This window comes from Vigna unguiculata, chromosome 5, assembly GCF_037176805.1.
Source record: "Vigna unguiculata cultivar grain cowpea cultivar isolate G323 ecotype 2 chromosome 5, ASM3717680v1, whole genome shotgun sequence".
Classification (NCBI taxonomy): Eukaryota; Viridiplantae; Streptophyta; class Magnoliopsida; order Fabales; family Fabaceae; genus Vigna; species Vigna unguiculata.
This window is the reverse complement of record NC_140796.1, coordinates 15,342,786-15,366,879: the sequence shown is the minus strand read 5'-3', so window position 1 is coordinate 15,366,879 and position 24,094 is coordinate 15,342,786. Positions and strand designations below refer to the sequence as shown.

General features: G+C 38.6%; 1 protein-coding gene and 1 pseudogene across 2 annotated transcripts; one reads left to right on the top strand and one right to left on the bottom strand.

Moving 5' to 3' along the window:
- The first annotated feature begins 424 nt into the window (after window positions 1-424).
- Window positions 425-24,094, top strand: LOC114183602 (putative FBD-associated F-box protein At5g56440). 2 transcript variants are annotated; one of them, XM_028070682.2, is made up of 4 exons: window positions 425-1,360; window positions 19,858-20,001; window positions 20,077-20,371; window positions 23,632-24,094. In XM_028070682.2, exons 1-3 carry the CDS (start codon window positions 563-565, stop codon window positions 20,353-20,355), a joined length of 1,221 nt encoding a protein of 406 aa, XP_027926483.1. In that variant the 5' UTR covers window positions 425-562; the 3' UTR covers window positions 20,356-20,371; window positions 23,632-24,094. The 2 variants fall into 2 exon arrangements, with proteins under 2 accessions (XP_027926483.1, XP_027926482.1); XM_028070681.2 differs by having other exon boundaries at window positions 431-1,360; window positions 23,627-24,094.
- On the bottom strand, window positions 22,273-22,842 carry LOC146886132 (uncharacterized; annotated as a pseudogene).

Sequence of the window (24,094 nt, the reverse complement as noted above, 5' to 3'; positions counted from 1 at the left end):
CTTTATTATTCATTATTCATCTTAATTATTAAACTTAATCTTTGTCCTTATCATTAAATAGTACTATTTACGAAGCAATAACAAAGTTAAGGATATAATAACGTTCCTACTTTATAAATCTAATCAAATGAACACATATTTTTAATGTTCACACAACATTACTAGTATAATTGTTTTTCAGTTCAGTTAAGTTAAATATGATATATAAATTGTTTTAACAATGTAACGGATATTCAAAACTTCTCTAAAGTCAAAGTGTAAGCAAAATTAGTGTCAGTTGAAAGAAGAAAAAAAATGAAAAATTTGGAAAAGAAAAAAGTAAATTAAGAAAATAGTAAAAATAAAATAAAAAACGCAACAAATACCAGAGAAAAAGCATTGAATGAGGGTGACATGGGTAAAGCGAGATTCTGGTGATAGAAAACAAAATAGGAAAGTAAAAGAAAACAGCAATATTAAGTATGCAGTGTAATATGCCAATTCTTATTCACAAAACAACAAAACTAGACAATAGCTGCTTCGTAGCCTCCTCTTCTTCCGATTAACCCCACCACCAGGACCCATGGTGGAATCCTCCGAACCACCGTCGAAGCGACGGTCGCCACCTGCCGGTGACGACAGAATTAGTCAGCTTCCGGACGTGCTGCTTCTCCAAATCCTCTCTCTTCTTCCAACCAAACAGGCAGTGGTCACTGGCATTCTAGCGAAGCGGTGGCGGCCACTATGGCCGGCCGTGTCGGTCCTCGACCTCGACGACGAGTCCTCTCCGGAGTCCCGCCATGGTCCCGCGGGCTTCGCGGAGTTCGTGTACTCGGTGCTTCTACTGCACGACGCGCCGGCAATCCAGCGGTTCAGGCTCCGGTGTGCAAACCCGAACTCCTCCGCGCGCGATATAGCGACGTGGCTGTGTCACGTGGCGCGGCGGAGGGTGGAGCGCGTGGAGCTCTCGCTCTCGCTCTCGCGCTACGTGGCGCTCCCGCGGCGCCTCTTTAACTGCGACACAGTTTCAGCCATGAAGCTCAACGGCGTGTTCCTCAACGCGCTCGCCTCGTTCTCCGTGCGCTTGCCTCTGCTGAGGGCTTTGCACGTGGGGGATAGGGTTCTGTTCGGGTGCCACGATTACGTGGTGAAGCTTCTCGCTGGGTGCCCCGCGCTGGAGGACTTGGTGCTGGAATCCACCTACAACGATGCTTGCGGAGGTGTCGTTTGTGCCGAGGGTAATTTCGAGCTTAGTTTGAAACACTTGACGCGTGCGAAAATTGGGTTTTCGTGGAAGGAGAGGTGCCTCAAGTCCATGCTTCTCATTTTCCAAGCGCTTTCTCACGTTAGGTGCCTTTCGCTTTCTCCCTGTACAGTTGCGGTACGACGCTTTTCCACCCTACCCTTATTTAAATACTATACATCATGTGTATATTTGTGTGTATATGGTTCAATTTGTTCCTTCAACTCAAGGTTCATACTGAGTTTAATTGTTTCTTGCATAAGAGAACAAGATGTTGCATTGAATTTGGTGTTTTTATGGGATTGTTGTGGAAATTACGAACGAGTTAATGGTTCTCTTTGAAAACGGATATAGGTGGCGACTAGCGTTGTTGTTTCAATGTTTGTTGCCCGGTGTTGCACTGAATTGGTATATTGTTTTGGGTGTAGTAGTGGAATGGGGATTTTGTGGTGGTTAATAGTGGAAATAAAAAGGACTTATGTTAGACAAGCTAAACACATGAACTGGAAGGGAGAAAGATCCCAAGGCGGGGTATGTGTGCACGGACAATTGTTTTGAAGAGCTGCAGTGGACTACACCTCATCAATAGAAGGATGAGGATGTATGTAGTACTGATTCGAGGGTTAGAAATGAGACAGAGCAAGGGCAAAGACGGGTTGAAGTGATGTAAAACAGTGTTACAGACCTAAAGTTAGTTTCAATGAAGCAACTGTTTTCATGTGGGGCTCCTTCTAGTTCTCAAATTGATATTAGGGTACCTAAACTAAGTCCCAAAACTGGTGCTGTCGAGGAAAATGTTGGGTTTCAATATTATTACAGCAGGAAACTTTGCTCCCTATACAATTGATATACCCTGCTATTGAGGTGCTCCATTTCTCAATAGTGAAGTCAATAAGAACCTTGGGAGAACCACACCTCAAAAGGTAACTAATGTAATTGTTGAGAGTCCAAAGTCTTATATACCCCTCACCAGAATCCCATACTTCTGATGTGAGACCCAAGTCCCGTGCATTACAATTGTGGATCCTAACTACAAACCAATCCTAGCAAAAGTTCTCTACCAATTGTGGAGCTGCTAATAGTGCCTTCACTTCTTTATGCTGCAACAGGGACCACTGTAGAAAAATATCGAACTTCATTAATGTATTGGTTTTGTATGAGGAAGTTATTATAGAATAATTTTTTATTTGGTATGATGTGAAGGTTTCAGAATAATCTAGTATTATGATTGTTAAGTTTGCTAGACCTGTTAACTCGTTTAGCCAGTTAGGATTTAAGTTTAATTCCGGTTGTGCTGCAAAATCCTAATTTTATAAATACTGGTCAGCACTTCAATCAAGTGGAATTCATTTCATTTAGAAAAGATGTTACAGATTATTCTCGCTTTCAGTTTTCTCACACCAAATTCTATCATGGTATCTATTAAATGTATTTTCAAAAATGGGCATTGACCCATCTTTATGTAATGTATTGTACAATCTATATATGTTATGTTTGTTTTGTTGTGCTCAAACACACAAGGATTCATCAATATGAATATTCATCTTATATTCTTGCATGATATCTAGAGCCTAGTGAATCCTTGTTCTCTTGGTGGACCAATTGTCCATTGGTGCCAAATTTTTCCTAGAAATCATGTTTCTAACCAATTTCTGGCCTTCTCCCCTGTTGTTCCTCTCTATCGAGCAATTTATGCAATTATTGTTGCTGTCCACTGCAGCCTTTTTGACCGGTGACCTCACTGCTAGAGTCACCTTGCCCAAGTGACCACAACGTCATTGGAGTCATGGTCACCAGAGCTTTGATGTGCCTGCATGTGCACCTAGAAGTTATGCAACTTATCTCTCTAAACATTGTCAACCAGCGGTGGTGTGTCCACCCAGCTTTTTGCTGGTTCTCACTAGAGCCGAATTTGCTGGTTCTCCTTTGATCTTGTACTGCATTCTTGGTTCCCCTCTTTTTGGGGTGACTTCTTCTGTTTCTTGTAGGTGTTTTTCTCTCTCCTACTATTGTTTTCTCCCTCTTTCCTGTGCCAGGGCTTCTACTAGTGTTAGGCTTGAATCCTCAATCTTTAATTAATATGTCAATGTCCCACTCTCCATTGACAAGTTAGATGATAGGAATTATGAGACTTAGGGCATCTAATATTAGGCCTCGCTTAATGGACAAGATTAGGTTAATCATCTCACTTAGACAACAACCTCAATTGATGCATAAGATTGTCCTCGATTATCCAAAGTTGATGTCCAAGTTTGTAGTTTTCTTAAGTCAACTATTAAACCTACCTTGAAGTAGATCTTATCGAGGGTTTGGGAGAAAGCCCGATTACTATGCACCAATGATACTCAATGTCTGTTTACTAGAATCTTGTGACTATCATCACTCGTAGACGCCTTGATTGACCCATGGCTAAATACTTGGAAAAGGTTCATGCTTATACACAACTTTAATGAATTATTGCCCCCTATTGCAAATTGAGTAATGTCAAACCATCATTTTGTTCATGGTGTTGTACGAGATTCTCGATGGGCATTCTTCAGCTTGTGATCAAATATTTGGGTCTTTGGCCTTGCCCACGTTGAACTTTGCGTGGTTCACCTTGTTAAGTGGGTCGTGCTAGTTATCACTGGACATACCTACTTCTATCCCCTTGGTGATTCCTCTGCCTTGGTATCTCAGTGTGATGGTCGCAATTGCTCTCGCAAACCATGGGATGTCGTCCCTAGTGTGATCGTTATCACAAACTTGGTGGCACCATTGACTATGTTATGCCTTATGTGGTTGCCCTACTTGGTTGGCTACTTTTGCTTCGGTTGCTCCTATTCAACATGATTCTGGTGCCCCTTCATCTAATAGTTTTGAAATTATGTAATAGATGATTTCCTAGAAATCTGTAACCACTAATTATATTCTAACACTCCCCCTCAAGCTGGAGCATATATGTCATATGCACCAAGTTTGTTACAAATGTACTCAATCCGAGGGCCTCTAAGGGAATTGATGAGTACGCCAGCCAACTGATTGCTAGAGTTGACAAAATCAGTAGTGATTTCTCCAAAGAGCACCTTGATTGGTTCTTTATGGAAGACTGAGTTTGATGCAATGTGAAGTGCAACTTGATTGTCACAAATAAGCTTTGTTTCATGGATGTCCCCTATTTTTAGTTGTAGTAGTAGTTGCCTGAGCCATCTAAGCTCACAAGTGGCCGTTGCCATGGCACGATATTCTTCTTGTGCACTAGATCTGACAACTATATTTTAAGAAGTGGATTTTAAGCCTAACTCAACCTCACAAAACCGGTTTGTTGTAAGGTGAGGTTTGAACCCACTTATATACTATGAAATTGTCTTATTTCTAGGCGATGTGGGACTTTCAGCACACCCCCTCACAAATCTCGTTAGGATAGGCTTTAACTATGGCTCTGATACCATATAAAATTGTATATGTTCTGAATGTATTGTTTGTATAATGCAAACCACACAATATATATTTATACTATTGAATAGAATCAATTGCAATAAAGGCACATAATAATTTGGAATCAATCACTCTAATTTACGAGATTATGTAATGGTTGATTTTCTAGAAATCTGTAACCGTTGATTATATTCTAACAAAAACCTTGTACAATGTTTGTGTAAGTTGTTTACTTTGTTGTGAGTTATGTCAATTAGGAAAATATAGTCAGAGTTTGTTTACTAAGACTATCCCCAAACAAGCTTTGTCTTCTTTTTGCTTCAATTCAATCGGATATTTGGGAATTGTTAGACTCTTGAGAATATGTGGGTAACACCGTGTGTTCTCCTCTTGGAGAATTCTCTCTCATATATATATATATATATATATATATATATATATATATATATATATATATATATATATATATCGAATACATACGTATTTGCTGCCCATTAAAATATCTAAATTGTCAGATATACATTTACTCCACAATATATCGTAATAAAAGAGAATAATATTTACAATACAAAATTAGCATAGATTTTGCTGGTTTTGATGACGAGATAATTTGCCAATCACGTAATTAACTCCATTGACAATTAGGTCTACTTTACGATTTCAATATTTTGTAATTCATTGATGATGATTATTCTTGATGAACTTGATTATTGTTTTATGAAAATTGTTTTGAGTTGTTTTTCATATTTCAATCATTTTATAAAGAAGTTAAAAATCAATTTGGTCTTTCTAACTGTATGCTATGATAATGCTTGTGAGTACCTTTTCCATCCCTTTCAGACTTTCTTATCCTTCCATGGTATTTTTCATCAGACTTCATCTGTGTATACCTCTCAACAAAATGAAATGGAAAAATGTAAGAATAAACACTTTATTGAAACAACTCAAACTGTTTTACTTCATGGTCATGTTCCTCCACAATTTTGGGGTGATGTTGTTCCTCAACAACCAATTTCCTCACTCTATTTTGTTCTCTCGTCAACTTCTCAACTCATTAACTCCTTGAGTCTTGGGATCTATCTGTTTGTTCACAATCTGAGTCTTGGACTTAATAAACTATGAGCTCTGTCTCACAAGTGTGGTTTCTTAAACTACCCTAGGTATACATGTTTCTCAATACCCTTTATTGCTATTTGATCTTCACTGATGTCACCTTTGTTGAGTCTTCTTTCTACTTGAGTTTAAGTCTTTACATTATGAGGCTATCTTAGTGCCTATCATCGAGCCTCTTGTCTTTGATACCACTGGTCCCACCACCTTCGCCTCCTTTTCGGGTTTGTCATTGCCAACAACATTTAGGTCTTCCCGTTGGACCAACTTTTGACTCTACTTCGATCCCACCTCCACCATTCGTTTTAGGCCTTCCTCTTATGTTTGATTTCCCCATTGAAATTCAAAATGGTACACACTCCACTTGTAATCCTTCCCCTTATTAGGTTACAGACCATGCTTGATGAACTCTATGCCCTTCAGAACAGTGGTACTTGTGATCTTGTTGCTTTGCCTCTTGGAAAATATGTTGTTGGTTGTCTATGGGTCTTTATAATCAATGTTAGCTCTGATAGCACTATTGATTGGCTTAAAGTTGTTGGTTGCCAAAGGTTATACTTAAATCTTGGGCTTTTACATCTTCACTTTGGTCACGGAGATCACCTCTGTTAGACTATTTTTAGCCGTGAACGCTCTTTAACATTGGCCCCTTTATTAGTTGGATGTCAACTTGCCTTTTACCATAGTGATTTGCTGGAGAAAATTTATGTCTAGCAACCTCCTAGATTTGTTGCTTGGGGAGAGTCTTGCCACCTAATATAAATCAGTCTCCCAAGACATTGTTTGGCAAATTCACTACAGTAGTCTATCAGTTTTGTAACGAGGCTTATCATTCTTGTGTTTTTGTCAGGGGTTATGTGTATGTGGATGGCATTATTCTTATAAGTAGCAATTATCATGACATATTATAGGTAAAACAATACTTTTGTCATTATTTTTAGACAAAAGACCTTAATAAACTTAGATACTTACTGGGAATTGAGATGGCACGATCCTAACAATGGAATTGTAATATACCGATAGAAGTATGCTTTGAATATTTGAGAGGGTACTAAGCTATTGAATAATTCTAAGTCCCTTGACACACCTATGATTCCCGATGTTAAACTTCTACCAAGCCAAGGGGAGCCACAATCAGATCTACGGGAAATAGGAGACTAGTTGGAGATCTGAATAATCTCACAACCACTCGTCTTGCCATCTCTTTTGTAGTTAGTCTCTCTCTTTTATTTCAACAATTGGCAAAATTCATTCCCTTATCTTGATCCTCACCATATGATTCTATGTAAATTTCAATCTCTTCCACCACAACAATTACCTTCTCTCACCACACTCTGTTCTTGTCAAACTCCATTGGAAGAACATCTTGTAGTCACTACAACAGGTTTACTCAGTAATTAGAGGGCATGAACCTCAACTTTCTAATTCGATCTTAGCTCGCATTGCTGGAATTTTTCACTCCTATCAGGCTTGTTTGGAATGAAATTCATAGCCATTTTCATGCCCTCATGCATCAAAGTCCACTCAGTTCTACTTAAGAGATTCAAATGATTAAGAAATGAGCAAGTTTGTCTCAGAATTCCTGTGCACAGATCCCTGGTAAAACTCATTTTTTGCCATTGGAGGTCCAGTATTCTATGTTGCAATAATTTTGAGGCTACTTTTGTTGGCCTTTCTTGATCCTCTCAGTGACTGAAATGGAGTAACTTCTTGCACTACACCCATGTTTTAAAAGGAACATGGTGCTCTTCAGGAACTGTTGTCTGCTAATATTGCACATTTTGATGTTCAGCCTTCATCCTTTGTTCAGCTATGTTTTTACCATGCACCATCTCATTCTGGTGTTCAGTTGTTTGTGACTAACCAGTCTAGAAAGGCCTATGGCCTTTCTCTGGTTGACCCTAATAATAGCAGTTAATTTGAGGAGTGGTGGTGGTAGCTTGTAATGGAAGAGCTCATGGCTGAGGTGGATGTCACTTTGGTGGTTGTAGCTCAATCCAATGTTTGATGTGCCACAAATCAGGTCATGGTGTCACTATGTTTTCACTGAAGCACAATGTAGCTTTAACTTCTCTGAATATTCCCATGAGCTCAACACATGTGCTAATAGTATGTTCACCCGCTAGCTCCTTTGCTACTCCCATGGCCTCATCAATTTATGCCTTGATCTTTCATTCGAAGCTGCCACATGAAATCAGATTCGTCATTGTGCCAACACTAATGCTCCTATGGTTAACTCCATCCCTTGGCCTCTTGCTCTAACTACTGGTTTGGTGACATATTCCTCTTGGACATGGTACTTGAACTTGGGTCCCTTGCACCGTGTTACTTTAGATCCATGGATTCTCCTGCTGAATACCTCTTAGTGGGTTATTATATGCTGTTGGGAAAAGTTTGTCCTTTTTACTAGTTGGTTCCACATCATTCCAATCTTCCTACAATCCAACATATCACTCTCTAAAAAAATAACATTTGGTTCCTGAGATAACCAAAAGTCTTGTCATTGTCACAATTTGCTCAAGATAGTCATGTATTCCTTTGAGTTACTCCCTTTCATTGCCTAGTTAAATTTTAAGAATCGAGTGTGGTGCTTTTGGATGACATACATGGGAAGGATGAACTATATAAATTCTCAAATCTTGTCTTTTCAAGAGCTGTTGCACCAGTTCCAATTTGCCATTCGTTTTGATAGGTTCGGTATAGTGTATAAAAGAAGGAAAGGGCAAAGTAGTTAGTACAGCTGTAATTGTTTCTGAACTATTATAAATAGTTATGGGAGAGTTAGTAAGGGGCTTTTTGGAGAGAAGCAAATAGAAGGACAGTTGGAGAGTAAGGTCTCTCGAATAACCTGTGATTGTAATTGTGTACTGCTGTATTCTTTCTATTCCTTAACTCCATCCTTAGTACATTGGTACGGGACTGGAATTAACGAGGGCAATAAAATTCAAGAAACAAGATTGTGTCTTCCTTTCTTATTCTAGTATCAGTTCTATCAGTCTCCTTAACATTTTTTGCTATATAATAATACAGCTTCCCCTATTTGTTGTAGCTGTCAGTCGCTTTTCCTTGCGCTCACTACACCTGTCATTACCAGCTCATTAGTAAACACTGTACATGTACCATTTGCAGATATCCTCATCACAAGCATTTGTGAAAAATTTTTCAACTGTGTAAACCAAATAAAAGTGTCTGATCTCTGTACATGTTTAGTATGAGCTCTTTGTATTCCCTCTTTATCTACTACAACTTGTTACACTAATGTGCTGGAAGATATGGTCATTGATTTGGGGACCAGCCGTAGTTAAATCATCAGTGATTCTTGTTAGTTATTGACCATTGTTGGTTCTCATTCAAGGTTCACATGGTTGTATCCTATAAAGCTACTAATCAGATGCACTTTTCCTAAAGTTTAAGTCTGACAGATCTGCAAAATTGAAATCTCTGAAGTCAGTTCAAATTGATCAGGGCAGGGGCAAGTGGAGAGTTCAGGGACTTCACCCATTGGCTTTCTTGGCTGGGTATCACCTGTAGACTTGTCTCCATACCCATCACCAGAGTGGTCAATTGAAACAGATTTTACATTTTTAAAGCCCAACTAACAGTATGTTTTAGGATTATGCTGTCCCAGCTGCCACCTTTCTTATCAAACAGCGTTTTGCAGCATCCTTGGGCAATCAAATTTCATTTAGAATGCTTACAACTCAGATTCCAGATTTCAATTCACTAGTGCTTGTTATCCTTTCTTGTCGACTTTTCAAGTCCTTCAAATTTGAACTCAGAAAGGAATTCATATTTGTTAGGTACTCCTTGGTTCATAAAGGCTAGAAGTACAAATGTCTTGACAATGAAGGAAGTTTTTTTTTTTTCCAAAAAATGTTGTTGTTAGTTGAGGAATTGTCTGTGATATTATTGCTGGCATAAGAACCTTATTGCCTAAAAGTATGTGTGTTTTCCAATTTATATTGTAGAAATACGGAATGACAGGAAATCTGGAATCTGCCTACTAATCGTATTGTTAGGGATTTCTAGTATGGAGCGAAATCAGGACATAAGAATTAGAGTAATACTTTTGTTAGTTGTTGTAAATGGTAAATCTTCAGGTAGAGAATTTTGTACTATTTTTTAAACTGAATAGAATCAGAAATGCATAAGTGATTTCAGTTAAATATTATTTTGATATGGTATCAGTTCCTCCTTTTGGCATAAATGAGTTTTCAATTTCTTGGTTCTTGGCCATGCTATTTTCTGTGTTTAAGCTCATGGACCTCAGTTTTTTACCCTTCGAGGTTCTTCTTTTGTCCTTGTAAGGGTGATTGGATTTCTCATTATTTTCTATGACAATTAATAATTTGGTTGTTGATTTTAATGGGAAAAATTGTGCTGCCTGAGAGTTGTAGTTTAAGCTTTTTGTGAAAGGGAATGAATGTGGGTTCATATTGATGGGCGATATGAATTAGTGAGCGATTATTTTGGTGGTGTTCAGATCACACTATGAATTCCATGAATCAGATCAGACCTGAATTGCAAGAATTATGATATGGAGAAGTATAGCACAATTCTTGTGTAGGTTCTGTTTGGCCTCTGTTAGATGATATAATATTGTGTTTAATAGTTGGGCTCAGCCCATTATGTATTTCTGGGATTTGGCCCATTATCAATATAAATAAACTGTCCTTTGTGTAGGGTTTACACAAGGGAGATTAATCCCAAAACCCTATTTCATCTTATTTTACATGGTATCTAGAGCTTAGGTTAGTTTACTACAGCCACCGTCCCGCCGCCGCTCATTGCCGCCGCTTCTGCCGTCGTCACCGTCGCCTCCGCCGCCGCCGCCGGAGCTGCAGTTTCGACCGACGACCAGACGGTTTTGTTCGTCTCGGCCAGGCGACTCCAACGCCGCAGAGATCGCCGCCATTGGAGCTCTCACGCGCCTCCACGCGCCGCCGCAAGCTCCGGCAGCCACCACCTCTCCGCCGCGCGTGACGGCGCGTCGCCGGTCGTTTTCTGCGCCGATCAACTTCGCCTGAATCGCCTTCTTGAGCTCTTTCTGAATCTGTGGTTGTTGTTTCAATCGGAGCACCTTGAATTTTTAGGGTTTCTCCCTCTATGGCTTCTTCCGCTGCCAATTCGAGTGTGTCATCTTCAAGCACTCCGCTGTCTGAACCCTCTGTTTATACCAACTACGTCAATGTGCATTTATCCATTGACAAGTTGGATGGCACAAATTACGCGACATGGGCATGCGATATCAAACTTTGGCTCAAGAGTCAAGGATATGAAGATCATCTCACCCAGAGTGTAACTACAGTTGCTGCAGATGAAGTTTCCCGCTGGACGAAAATTGATGCCCAATTATGCATCGTCATTAAGTCCACCATTAACTCTTCGCTGAAACAAATGTTTCGTTCATATGAAACATGTTCAGACGTTTGGGCACAGGCCAAGTTGTTATACACCAATGACACTCAGCGTCTTTATGGTGTTTGTCAGGATCTTTTCAAAGTTGTTGCTCCGCAGAGTCCTGGACCCATGGCTGAATATTTGGGCAAAATTCATGCCCTTCTGCATGAGTTTAATGAGTTATTGCCTCCGGCCTCCACTCCAGCTGAAGAACTTGAGCAACGGTCAAAGTTCTTTATGTTATTGGCATTACATGGTCTTTCTGATGAATATTCCCATGTTCGCGACCAGATTTTGGGGTCTCCTGTTGTGCCCAACTTCACTGCTACTAGTTCTGCCCTTTTACGTGTGCCAAGAAAACAAATCATTGATACATCTACTTGTGCTGATGATTCCTCAGTCTTGGTCTCTCAGCGGGATGATCGCAATCGTTCTCGCAAGCCGGGAAAGGGACGACCCAAGTGTGACCATTGTGGCAAATTAGGCCACAAGATTGACAAATGTTATGCTCTACATGGACGTCCTCCTCGGTCTGCTGCAGTAGTTCACTCTGATCCTCCTCCCCGATCAGCGACTGTGGATCCTGCTTCATCTGATACCGCAGGGCACCCTGCCATTTTCAACGACTTTCTCAAATGGTATGAGGAACGTCAAAGTTCTAGTTCCACTACATCTGCCTCTGTTGCACGCACAGGTACATCATTCGTTGGCCTGACTCACTCTGATTCTTTTGGTCCTTGGGTTCTTGACTCAGGTGCCACAGACCATATTACTGGTAACAAATCTTTGTTTTCTTCTTTGTCTTGTCCGGATCATTTACCCTCAGTTACAATGGCTGATGGGTCTAGAGTCTCATCTCATGGTGTTAGTACTGTTAATATTTTTCCATCCATATCCATTGATCATGTTCTTTATGTTCCTGGGTCTCCATTCAATTTATTATCTGTCAGTCGACTAACTCGTTCTCTTGATTGTATTATTTCCTTTACCAAAGATTCTGTTTGTTTACAGGACCGGAGTTCGAGACACATGATTGGCACCGGATGTGAGTCTCATGGTCTGTATCATCTTCGTCCTCCTTCACATGTTGGCGCGGCTATGGAATCACCATCCCTTCTTCATGCACAATTTGGTCATCCCAGCCTTGCCAAACTGCAACAACTTGTCCCCAGCTTGTCCAAGTTATCTAGTTTGTCGTGTGAGTCTTGTCAATTAGGAAAGCATAGTCGTAGTTCGTTTCCTTGTAGTGTCTCACAACGAGCTTTGTCCCCTTTTGCATTAGTTCATTCGGACATTTGGGGACCTAGTCGTGTTAAGTCTACTTTAGGTTTTCAGTATTTTGTTACTTTTACTGATGATTATTCAAGATGTACTTGGTTATATTTAATGAAAAATCGTTCTGAGTTGTTCTCTATTTTTCAATCATTCTTTCATGAAATTAAAACACAGTTTGGGGTTTCTATTCGAAATTTGCGGAGTGATAATGGTCGTGAATATCTCTCTCAATCCTTCAAACATTTTATGGCTTCTCAGGGCATTCTTCATCAAACATCATGCGCTTATACACCCCAACAAAATGGAGTGGCTGAGCGCAAGAATAGGCACCTTATTGAAACAACTCGCACTCTTTTAATTCATGGTGCAGTTCCTTCACATTTTTGGGGTGATGCGGTTCTTACTGCTTGTTATCTTATTAATCGCATGCCTTCTTCAGTCTTGCATAACCAAGTTCCTCATTCTATTTTATTTCCTCACGACCCTCTTCACCCTTTACCTCTTAAAGTCTTTGGGTCCACATGTTTTGTTCATGATTTTAGTCCTGGCTTGGATAAGTTGTCTCCGAGAGCCCACAAATGTGTCTTCTTAGGATTCCCCCGCTCACAAAAAGGGTATAAGTGTTTCTCTCCTTCCCTCAACCGTCATTTTATCTCCGCTGATGTCACCTTTGACGAGTCTTCTTTTTACTTCACACACCCCTCTTCTCGTTGTGAGCCACCATCTACTACTATAGATATCCCTGTTGTGTGTGATCCTCCTAGTGTGCCCACTTCCAGTGCCACCTCGGATTCTCCTCAGCCACCTCCGAGTGTACCTATTGCGGATAGACCACCTCTTCAGGTTTATAGCAGAAGACATCGTTGCCAACCACCAACTCATGACTCACATCAAGTGCCGAGTTATTTGTCTCCTCCGGTTCCAACAACTGAGTCTGATCTTCCCATTGCCCTTCGTAAAGGTATGCGTTCTACCCGTAATCATTCCCCTCATTATGCTGCTTTGAGTTATCATAGAATCTCTCCATCTTTCTATACATGCCTTTCGTCTATTTCCTCTTTGTCAATTCCAAAATCTTTAGGTGATGCATTAGCCCACCCTGGTTGGCGTCAGGCCATGCTTGATGAATTGAGTGCTCTCAGGCATAGTGGAACATGGGATCTTGTTCAATTACCATCCGGGAAATCTGTTGTTGGTTGCAGGTGGGTCTATGCTATCAAAGTTGGCCCTGATGGCACTGTTGACCGTCTCAAAGCTCGCCTTGTTGCCAAAGGTTACACACAGATCTTTGGTTTGGATTATGGTGATACTTTTTCTCCAGTGGCCAAGATGGCATCTGTTCGCTTATTCATTGCCATGGCTGCTCTTCGCCAATGGCCTCTTCACCAACTTGATGTCAAAAATGCATTCCTCAATGGCGATTTGAATGAAGAAATTTATATGGAGCAACCTCCGGGTTTTGTTGCTCAGGGGGAGTCTTCTGGATTGGTTTGTCGTCTTCACAAATCTTTATATGGCCTAAAGCAGTCTCCTCGGGCCTGGTTTGGAAAATTCAGTAGTGTTGTTCAACAATTTGGCATGTCTCGCAGTGAAGTGGATCATTCAGTTTTTTATCGTCACTCCAGTGCTGGATGTATCTACTTAATAGTGTATGTTGATGACATTGTTCTCACAGGAAGCGACAACCTTGGCATCTTCCTCTTAAAGCAACATCTTTGTCGTCATTTTCAGACCAAAGATCTTGGAAAACTCAGGTATTTCTTGGGTATTGAAGTAGCACAATCCAATAGTGGTATTGTGATATCTCAGAGGAAATATGCATTGGATATTCTGGAGGAAACTGGATTAATGAATTCTAAAGCAGTAGAAACACCCATGGATCCTAATATTAAACTTCTACCTAAACAGGGGGAGCCTTTCTCAGATCCTGAACAGTACAGACGGTTAGTTGGAAAGTTGAATTATCTTACTGTTACTCGTCCTGATATTTCCTTTGCTGTTAGCGTGGTGAGTCAATTCCTTAATTCCCCATGTGAAGAACATTGGAATGCAGTTATTCGCATATTAAAGTATATCAAAAGCTCTCCTGGAAAAGGTTTACTATATGATTCCAACTCTGATACAAAAGTTGTATGTTATTCAGATGCTGACTGGGCAGGATCTCCTTCCGACAGAAGATCTACTTCCGGATATTGTGTCTCAATTGGTGGTAATTTGATCTCTTGGAAGAGCAAGAAACAAAGTGTTGTGGCAAGATCTAGTGCAGAAGCAGAATATAGAGCTATGGCTTTAGCCACATGTGAACTTGTTTGGCTTAAGCAATTGCTTCAAGAATTGCAATTTGGAGATGTCACTCAAATGACACTCATATGTGACAATCAGGCTGCTCTTCATATTAGCTCTAATCCTGTCTTTCATGAGAGGACCAAACACATTGAAATTGACTGTCACTTCATTCGAGAAAAAATCCTATCCGGGGACATCAAGACCGAGTTTGTCAACTCAAGTGATCAATTAGCAGATATTTTCACTAAGTCTCTTCGAGGACCTAGAATTGATTATCTTTGTAACAAGCTTGGTACATACGATTTGTATGCACCAGCTTGAGGGGGAGTGTTAGATGATATAATATTGTGTTTAATAGTTGGGCTCAGCCCATTATGTATTTCTGGGATTTGGCCCATTATCAATATAAATAAACTGTCCTTTGTGTAGGGTTTACACAAGGGAGATTAATCCCAAAACCTTATTTCATCTTATTTTACAGCCTCAAAAGGAGTTGCTAGACCCTGCCACTCCTCCAAAGGCCATCGTACCTGGCTGGAGTGGTGCTTTCGTGCCGTACTACAGTTCTAAAAATTTTTCTGCTATTGGTTGTCTAGGCATCTAGTATTTTTGCTTTTTTTTTTTTAACTTTAGCATGTTAGGGTGATTAGGGAATTCAACTTGAAGCATTTGGTCTTGCGAGCTAAAATCAAATTCCCACGAACTTGAGTGAAAGGAAGCACCACCTGATATTAGATCTAGAAATGGTAGGTATGAAAAGAATTTGGTGTATGAAAAGATGGTTAAGGGCCATCCCTGAACTGATACATATCCAAGAGGCCAACCCAACTCCCCTACATTTGATAAGATGAAAAATTCTAATATTCTAGGTTATGATTTTTCAGTTTCTCAAAATGAAACAGTAATCCCAGTAGTTAAGGATAATCATGACCTCCCTATTGCCATCATAATTGCACCCAAAAGCCACTAGGTCATCAAATTATCTATCATTTCAAACAAATTCACCAACCCATATTTCCTTTATTGCAAACCTTGACACTACCCAATTTCCATTAATGCTTTTGAGCCATTGTCAAATAAAAATTGGAAGTAGGCCATGGATATAGAAATCAAGGTATTGAAGAAGAGTAAATCATGTTTGTTAATAAAGCAAATTGGTCAATTTAGAGGTACAAAGCAAGTCTAGTTGCTAAGGTTTACTAATGGGATCTATCGTAAACTTGTGAGTACTCCTATTGGTTTGAGCCATAACTTGAGTACTCATTTTAGAAAGGCAGGGGCTAGAGAACTCAACTCACCAGTCTAGGACTAGTTCAAAATGAGTTATAATGGGTTGGGGCTGATCATCCCATAGGGCATTTTTGGTTAAAAAACCCAAAAAAAAGGTAGAAAATATGTTCATTTTGTATAAAAATATTAAATATTATATAAGATTCTATTTAAGTATTATATGCCACAAGTTGTGAAGGTAATAAATGAGACTTTGAAGTAGCGATAACAAACAAGATTGATGTTTATTTTTTGGTTTAGAAGTTTTCTATTTCCATTGTCCCATATTTTTTCTATTATTTTGGTGACTATGGCGGATTGATGATGGTCAAGTTAGCCCATATTCACCCCTAAATCTCACTCGGGCAATTTCAGAAAAATTCTCATACTTATTATTCAAAAATGGTGCTAAATTTTTGTTAACTTTGAGATTGGAATTTGTTGAGAATAAAGAAAATAGGGATTGAGATTAATCTCCCTTGTGTATAAACCACACATAGGGTAATCTATTTATAATAGAAAGAGGTACAAGTAAAAAGAGTAACTGAAAATAAAAAGATTAAATAGAAGATATTGTTTGATATTGTGGTTATCAATATCTAACAATATCTTAATAATATCAAACAATATCTAACACCCCCCTTAAGCTGGAGCATACAAATCGTATGTGCCAAGTTTTTTACAAATATAATCAATTCTAGGCCCCCGTAAAGACTTAGTAAAAATATCTGCTAACTGATCACTTGAGTTAACAAATTTAGTCTTGATGTCTCCAGACAAAACCTTTTCTCGAATGAAATGACAATCAATCTCAATGTGTTTGGTCCTCTCATGAAAGACAGGATTAAAGCTAATATGAAGAGCAGCCTGATTGTCACACACAAGTGTCATTTGAGTAACATCTCCAAATTGTAACTCTTGAAGCAATTGCTTGAGCCAAACAAGTTCACAGGCAGCTGAGGCCATAGCTCTATATTCTGCTTCTGCACTGGATCTTGCTACAACACTCTGTTTCTTACTTTTCCACGAGATCAAGTTACCACCAATGGAGACACAATACCCAGATGTAGATCTTCTATCAGAAGGAGATCCTGCCCAATCAGCATCTGAATAGCAAACAACTCTTGTATGGTTATTAGAACCATATAACAATCCTTTTCCAGGGGATCTTTTAATATACTTCAAGATACGAATGACTGCATTCCAATGATCTTCACATGGGGAATTAAGAAATTGGCTTACCACACTGACTGCAAAAGAAATGTCAGGACGAGTAACGGTAAGATAGTTTAATTTTCCAGCTAATCTTCTATACTGCTCAAGATCAGATATAGGCTCCCCCTGATTTGGTAGAAGTTTAGTATTGGGATCCATGGGTGTATCAACAGACTTTGAACTCACCAACCCAGTTTCCTCCAGAATATCCATGGCATACTTTCTTTGAGATATAACAATACCATCATTGGACTGTGCCACCTCAATACCCAAGAAATATCTGAGTTTGCCAAGATCTTTTGTTTGAAAATGGTGACAAATATGTTGTTTCAACTGAGAGATGCCATTGTTGTTACTCCCTGTAAGAACGATGTCATCAACATATACTATCAAGTAAACACATCCAGCACTCGAGTGTTGATAAAAAACATAATGATTTGTTTCACACCGAGTCATACCAAATTGTTGAACAACATTGCTAAACTTTCCAAACCAGGCCCTAGGAGATTGTTTTAGGCCATATAGTGATTTGCGAAGACGACATACCATCCCAGAAGACTCCCCTTGAGCAACAAACCCAGGAGGTTGCTCCATATAGATTTCTTCTTGCAAATCACTATTAAGGAAAGCATTTTTAACATCCAGTTGATAAAGAGACCATTGTTGAAGAGCAGTCATGGCGATAAATAAACGAACAGAAGCCATCTTTGCTACGGGGGAAAAAGTATCGCCATAATCCAAACCAAAAATTTGAGTATAACCTTTGGCCACAAGATGAGCTTTGAGGCGATCAATAGTACCATCAGGTCCAACTTTGATAGCAAACACCCACCTACAACCAACAACTAATTTCCCAGACGGTAACGGGACCAGATCCCAAGTTCCACTGTTATGAAGAGTATTTAGTTCATCTGTCATGGCCTGACGCCAACCAGGATGGGCTAAAGCTTCACGGACAGTTTTTGGAATGGTCACAGAAGAAAGAGAGGAAAGACATGTATAAAAAGGTAATGACAAGCGATGATAATTCAAAGCAATATAATGGGGAGAGGGATTACGGGTAGAACGCATACCTTTTCGGAGGGCAATGGGAAGGTCAGACTCAGGTGTCAGAGCCGGAGGAGACAGAGCAATTGGCACTTGAGTGGAGTCACATGGTGGTAGTTGTGATTGGTTTCGGCGACTATAAACCTGAAGAGGTGGTGGAGAAGCGGACTGTGGAGCAGGAACCGATGGTGAAGAAGACACAGTAAGAGGGTCACAAACAAGAGGAACATTAAAGGTATTAGAAGAGGTGTCAGGACTAGATGGATGTAGAGGTGAAGTTTGACTCTTAAAATAAAGGGAGAACTCATCAAAGGTGACATCTGCAGACACAAAATAACGATTAAGAAAAGGAGAAAAACATTTGTATCCTTTTTGTGATCTTGTAAACCCTAAGAAAACACACTTATGTGATTTAGGAGAAAGCTTGTCAAGACTAGGACTGAAATTATGAACAAAACATGTAGACCCGAAAACTCTTAGAGGTAAGGGATGAAGAGGGTCATGAGGAAATAAAATGGAATGAGGGATGTTATTCTTTAAAACCGAAGAAGGCATGTGATTAATAAGATAATATGCAGTAAAAATAGCATCACCCCAAAAATGTTCAGGAACCGCTCCATGAATTAAAAGAGTGCGAGTGGTTTCAATAAGATGTCTATTTTTACGTGCAGCTACACCATTTTGTTGAGGGGTATAAGCACAAGAAGTTTGATGCAGAATACCGTGAGAAGCCATAAATTGTTTAAAAGAATGAGAAAGATATTCACGGTCATTATCACTGCGCAAAACTCTAATAGAAACACCGAACTGAGTTTTAATTTCATGAAAAAAAGATTGAAAGATATGAAATAATTTCGAACGATGTTTCATTAAAAATAACCAAGTACATCTAGAATAATCATCAATGAAAATAACAAAATATTGAAAACCTAAAGTAGACTTAACGCGGCTAGGACCCCAAATGTCAGAGTGAACCAAGGCAAAAGGGGATGAAGCACCACGTGTGACACTACGAGGAAAGTAAGTACGACTATGTTTGCCTAATTGGCACTGCAGCAACAGAGGTCCGACGGCGGTGGTCCGGCGAAGGTCCGGCGGAGGTCTGGCGAAGATCCGGCGGCGGTCCGGCGGTGGTCCGGCGGTAGAGGCAACGGCGACGAAAAGAAAAGATACCCTAAGCTCTGATACCATGTTGAGAATAAAGAAAATAGGGATTGAGATTAATCTTCCTTGTGTATAAACCACACATAGGGTAATCTATTTATAATAGAGAGATGTACAAGTAAAGAGAGTAACTGAAAATAAAAAGATTAAATAGAAGATATCGTTTGATATTGTGGTTATCAAATCTAACAATATCTTAATAATATCAAACAATATCTAACCGAATCGAAGCAAAAGTTATGCTTTGGTTAGTAAGACAATTCTATACAAGCTAAAGAAATATAGGAAGACCTTTTTCCTTCTTTTTGTTTTCCGGGCTCTTGTTACTTCAGTTTAATTTTGGTTTTAATTTTCTGACTGAACGTAATGATTTCCTGTGTAGGTGTCAGTTTTTTTAAACTTTATTTATTTTTGTTTTCTGAATATTTTTTTCTCGTAACTTTTGTATGCAGTGTTTGAAGCATGCTTCTGGCATTGATATTCCGATGTTTGACAAGTTAACCCAGCTGGAAATTTCATTTGGAAGCTATTCATGGGATTTGTTAGCAAACTTGCTTCAACGTTCCCACAAGCTGGAAGTTCTTGTCATTAACAAGGTTTGCTGAGTTGAAATGTGAATTCTATTTTATATTTTTAACTTCTATTTGAGAACATTTCGTGTGTTATTGCAGGAATCACAAAAATATGGGAAGGGACAAGAGTCAAGGTGGAGCCATCCACTGCTTGTTCCTGAATGCCTTTTACATCTCAAAACGTTTTGCCTCAGAGAATATCAAGGATTGGAAACTGAGCTGGATTTTGTAGGGTATATTATGCAAAATGCTAGAGTGTTAGAGACAATGACTATCTACTTATCAAGCTCCTTAAGTTCAGAGGAAAAACTCCAAATCCGCAGGCATTTATCTATACTTCAAAGGAACTTTGAAACCTGTCAAATTGTATTCCATTGAATCATATTCTTGAAAGGTATGTTTTTGGTGGGCTTATGTTGGGAAGCTTTTCTCAATTACTTTTCTTAGTTTCTTTCTGTTTTGGTTATTTGTTTAGGAGGTCCCTTATCCTCCTCCCCCTAGTACACTTTTTTATGTTTATGCTTGGGCTTTTACCATAAATATCACTTGAAGTATTTATGTAAGGAAATAGAGAATTATATAATTCATAACAATCAAACAACTTACATTGTTATCACCTTTATGTGTAACAATCAAACTCTAAACTAAGGACAAAAATAGGTTGAAATGAAAAAGAAGATTCTAAAAGTATTTCTCTTCCAATTACGATGGAGATATGGAGGATATTTTTATCCTAATAGTCCTCAATATACAAAACTACCCTTCAAATTGGTAAATGAATATCAATCATTCTTAGTTTGCCTAAAAGATCTTGAAATTTGTCGTGATAAAGCCCCTTAGTGAAAATGTCCTCCATCCAAAGTCCTCTAGGAACATGGGTTGTAACCACAAGTCTTTTGTCAAAGTTTATCTTTGATGAAGCACATGCTAATTTTAACACATTTGGTCCGGTTGGAAATCCTACATCGATTAGAGATAAGGCGAATTTATAATATATTAGTGGGTGTAAATCTCACCTTAGAAGTTGGTTTTGTAAGATTGAGTTAGGTTTAAAGTCCACTTCTTAACATGGTTAGAGCCTGTCCTAGCAAAATTTGTTGTTTGTTGGATCTATTCTTCCACCTACTATCAAGCCATTATCGGATCATTCATTAATGTCTAGTCTCACACTCGAGATGTATATGGCTCGGCATGAGGGGTTGTGTTGGAAATCCCACTTCAACTAGAGATAAGGCAAATTTATAATATATAAGTGGGTGCAAAGTTCACCTTACAAACTAGTTTTGTAAGGTTGAGTTAGGTTTAAAGTTCGCTTCTTAACAGGTTCTTTCATGTACTTATTATTTTATTATAATTGCATTATAATTGCATGGGAATATCAATCTTTATTTTAAGGTTATCAATTATGATTTTCATTCGGTGTCCTTCATACACAACAGAGCAAGGGTTCAAAATTCTGCTTCTGCATGTGAATGAGATATTCTATCTTGTCTTTTGTTTGTCTAGGTTACTAATCATTCTCCAAGAAACATACAGTAGTACCAAAAGGTAGATTTGTGTCTGTAACACAACTTGCATAATCTGTATTAGTATATGTATTTAGGTCAAAGTGTCTTTATAAAATATCCTTTAATATAATAGATGATTCTAAACTTATATTCCTAGATTTGCATATGGGTACATTATATCATTTGCAACGCAATGAGTGTTCTGTGAAGGAATTCTGTGAATGGGTTAATTTTTTCGTAACAATGGTATCATAGCCTTGCAACAAATGTAATGTCTTGGTTCGAACCTCGTGGAGAACCTGCTCCTACAAAGGGGGAGTTCCGAATTCACCATGCTACTAGGTGTTGGCCTCCAAAGGAGGGACATTTGTTAAGGAATTTTGTGTCCTTGTACGAACAGGTTAACATTTTCGTAACATGTTCTTTATTCATCTTAACATATGAATTAAGAAAACACAGAAAATGAAGTCATGTGATTAGTTGCTTCTAAAACAATAATTCAAACACCACTCTAAGATATAAAACCAATTGTGTTGAATGCACTCGTGGACATTGTACACGATCATAGGAGTCACTCATTGATTCAATCATTGTTCTCAAATGATCAAGTTCCTCATTGTAGGTTTTCTTATTAAGACCTTGTTAAGGTGAAGCAAAGAATTGATGGGTTTACCTCTAAGGTTCGTTTGTTGTCTCCCATGCACTCTAGGGCTGTATCTCTTCCATGAAGTTTAAAACATGTTTCCTAAGTATGCCTAGATCTTTGATCCCTTGAATACCCTCTTTCCTATTGCTTTGGCAAAGTTTGTGTTGAAGATTCTGCCATTATGCATGGTAACCTCCGAGTTTCTTCTCCCTTTCATTAAGCTACTTCTAATAGTGGAGGCAATTTTTCATTCCCTAATATTTGTACCCTAATTGGATCATATTCATGGTTCAAGCTAAAAATTTAGGGATTCTTTCTTTATACGGCTTCAACATGAGTGTCTGCATCGGTTTTATATATTTTCAAATTTTGATACTGATCTAGTTCGATCTACAACCCATTCAAAATCCTTCTTCAAAGAAAAATGTTATCTAAGTCATCCCATATCTCTTTAGCATACTAATAAAACATGAAGTTTCGACTTATCTCAGGAACCAAGAAATGTCACATTGAAGTCATGATTAGAGAGTCTTTATTATCCCAAATTCCAAAATTAGAGTTATTTGACCTTGGTCCTCTACCATCGATGTGGTTTGATCTTGACCATCTCTTCAAAATCCTCCAAATGTACTAGCTCCACAGCAAATAATTTCGGCCATTAACCAGTTAGACACCCACCACATTTGGAAGATCATTAGGATCCAAAGATAGATTTCACCTCAAATAGTTGGTCTTATGAGCCGAAGTTAGGAGTTTGATCCATGCAGGAGCTAGGCGTGTGGGTAGATGTGTCGATATTGATGGTGGTGTTGACGACTCTTTTAGCTATGAGATTGGCAAAGTTGTGATTGCCTATACACCTTTTTGGTCCACCATTGACCTCAAAGGTATGTAGTGGACAACGACAGTGATAGTGGCAGCAGAAACAAAGCTTTCAAAATTAAGAGTCGTGATACTAATCTGAATTATGTTAGGAAATAAACAATTATTTTATTGATAACAACCACATAAATTACTTTCTCACCAGCTCTATTTTGTAATAATCAACTTCTTTAAAATAAGGAAATAAAAAAAATACTAAAATGAATAGAAAAATTTTAAAGATATTGTTTTCCTATTTAATATTGAGGATACTTTGTTCCTAATAATCCAACATTATATAAATAGGAACCTTGTGTTAGTATTCGTATCACACCATTACACCTTATCAGTCTAGAATACTGTTAAAGTATTCTTTCTCCTTTCCTCTTCTACATCAACCTTTTAGTTCCAACAAATAAACCTTGGTCTGGCGTTTAATGTTTTTTTAAATTATGAATATTGTGGAAATTTGCCAATTTATGAAATGCATAGATAACATAGCTGTTTATAGCTGTAGTAGAAACACTGGTTATATTTAGACTTGCCTCTGGGTACTACAGTTTTCTTTTCATTTTAATATTCTAATTGTTCATTAAAATTAACTATCCTGTTCTTATTAATTAATATTTTTCAGAGCAGGAAAGTTCCAGCAGTTTCAAGTGCAGCAATTCGTAATCATAGAAGTATGACGTAGTCTATTTTGATTGGAGAGCATTTTTGTTTCAGGGTCTTTCAGTTTGTTGTTAGTAATGCTTTACAGTGTATTAGTATCTTTCTCTTGTTATTGTGAATACTTCTAATTTGTCTAATATGACGGAAACTTGGCTGACTAAGGCACTCGTGATGGGCTGTAACATGAATACCTGTCCTACCTGGGGAATTCATCCTGACATGTTGCTTTGAGGGAAAAATCTATAACTGACATTTTTATTTTGCATACTTCAAAGTTCGGAGCAGCTTTCTCTCCAGAAATTGTGACTGCTCTGCAAGATCTTGTATAACGTCTACAACAACATTTGTAAGCTGTTTTGTGGTGTTTAGTTTCTGACATTTATTTAATATAATGGCAATAAATATACCTGAATTTTCTTATTGTTCAAAA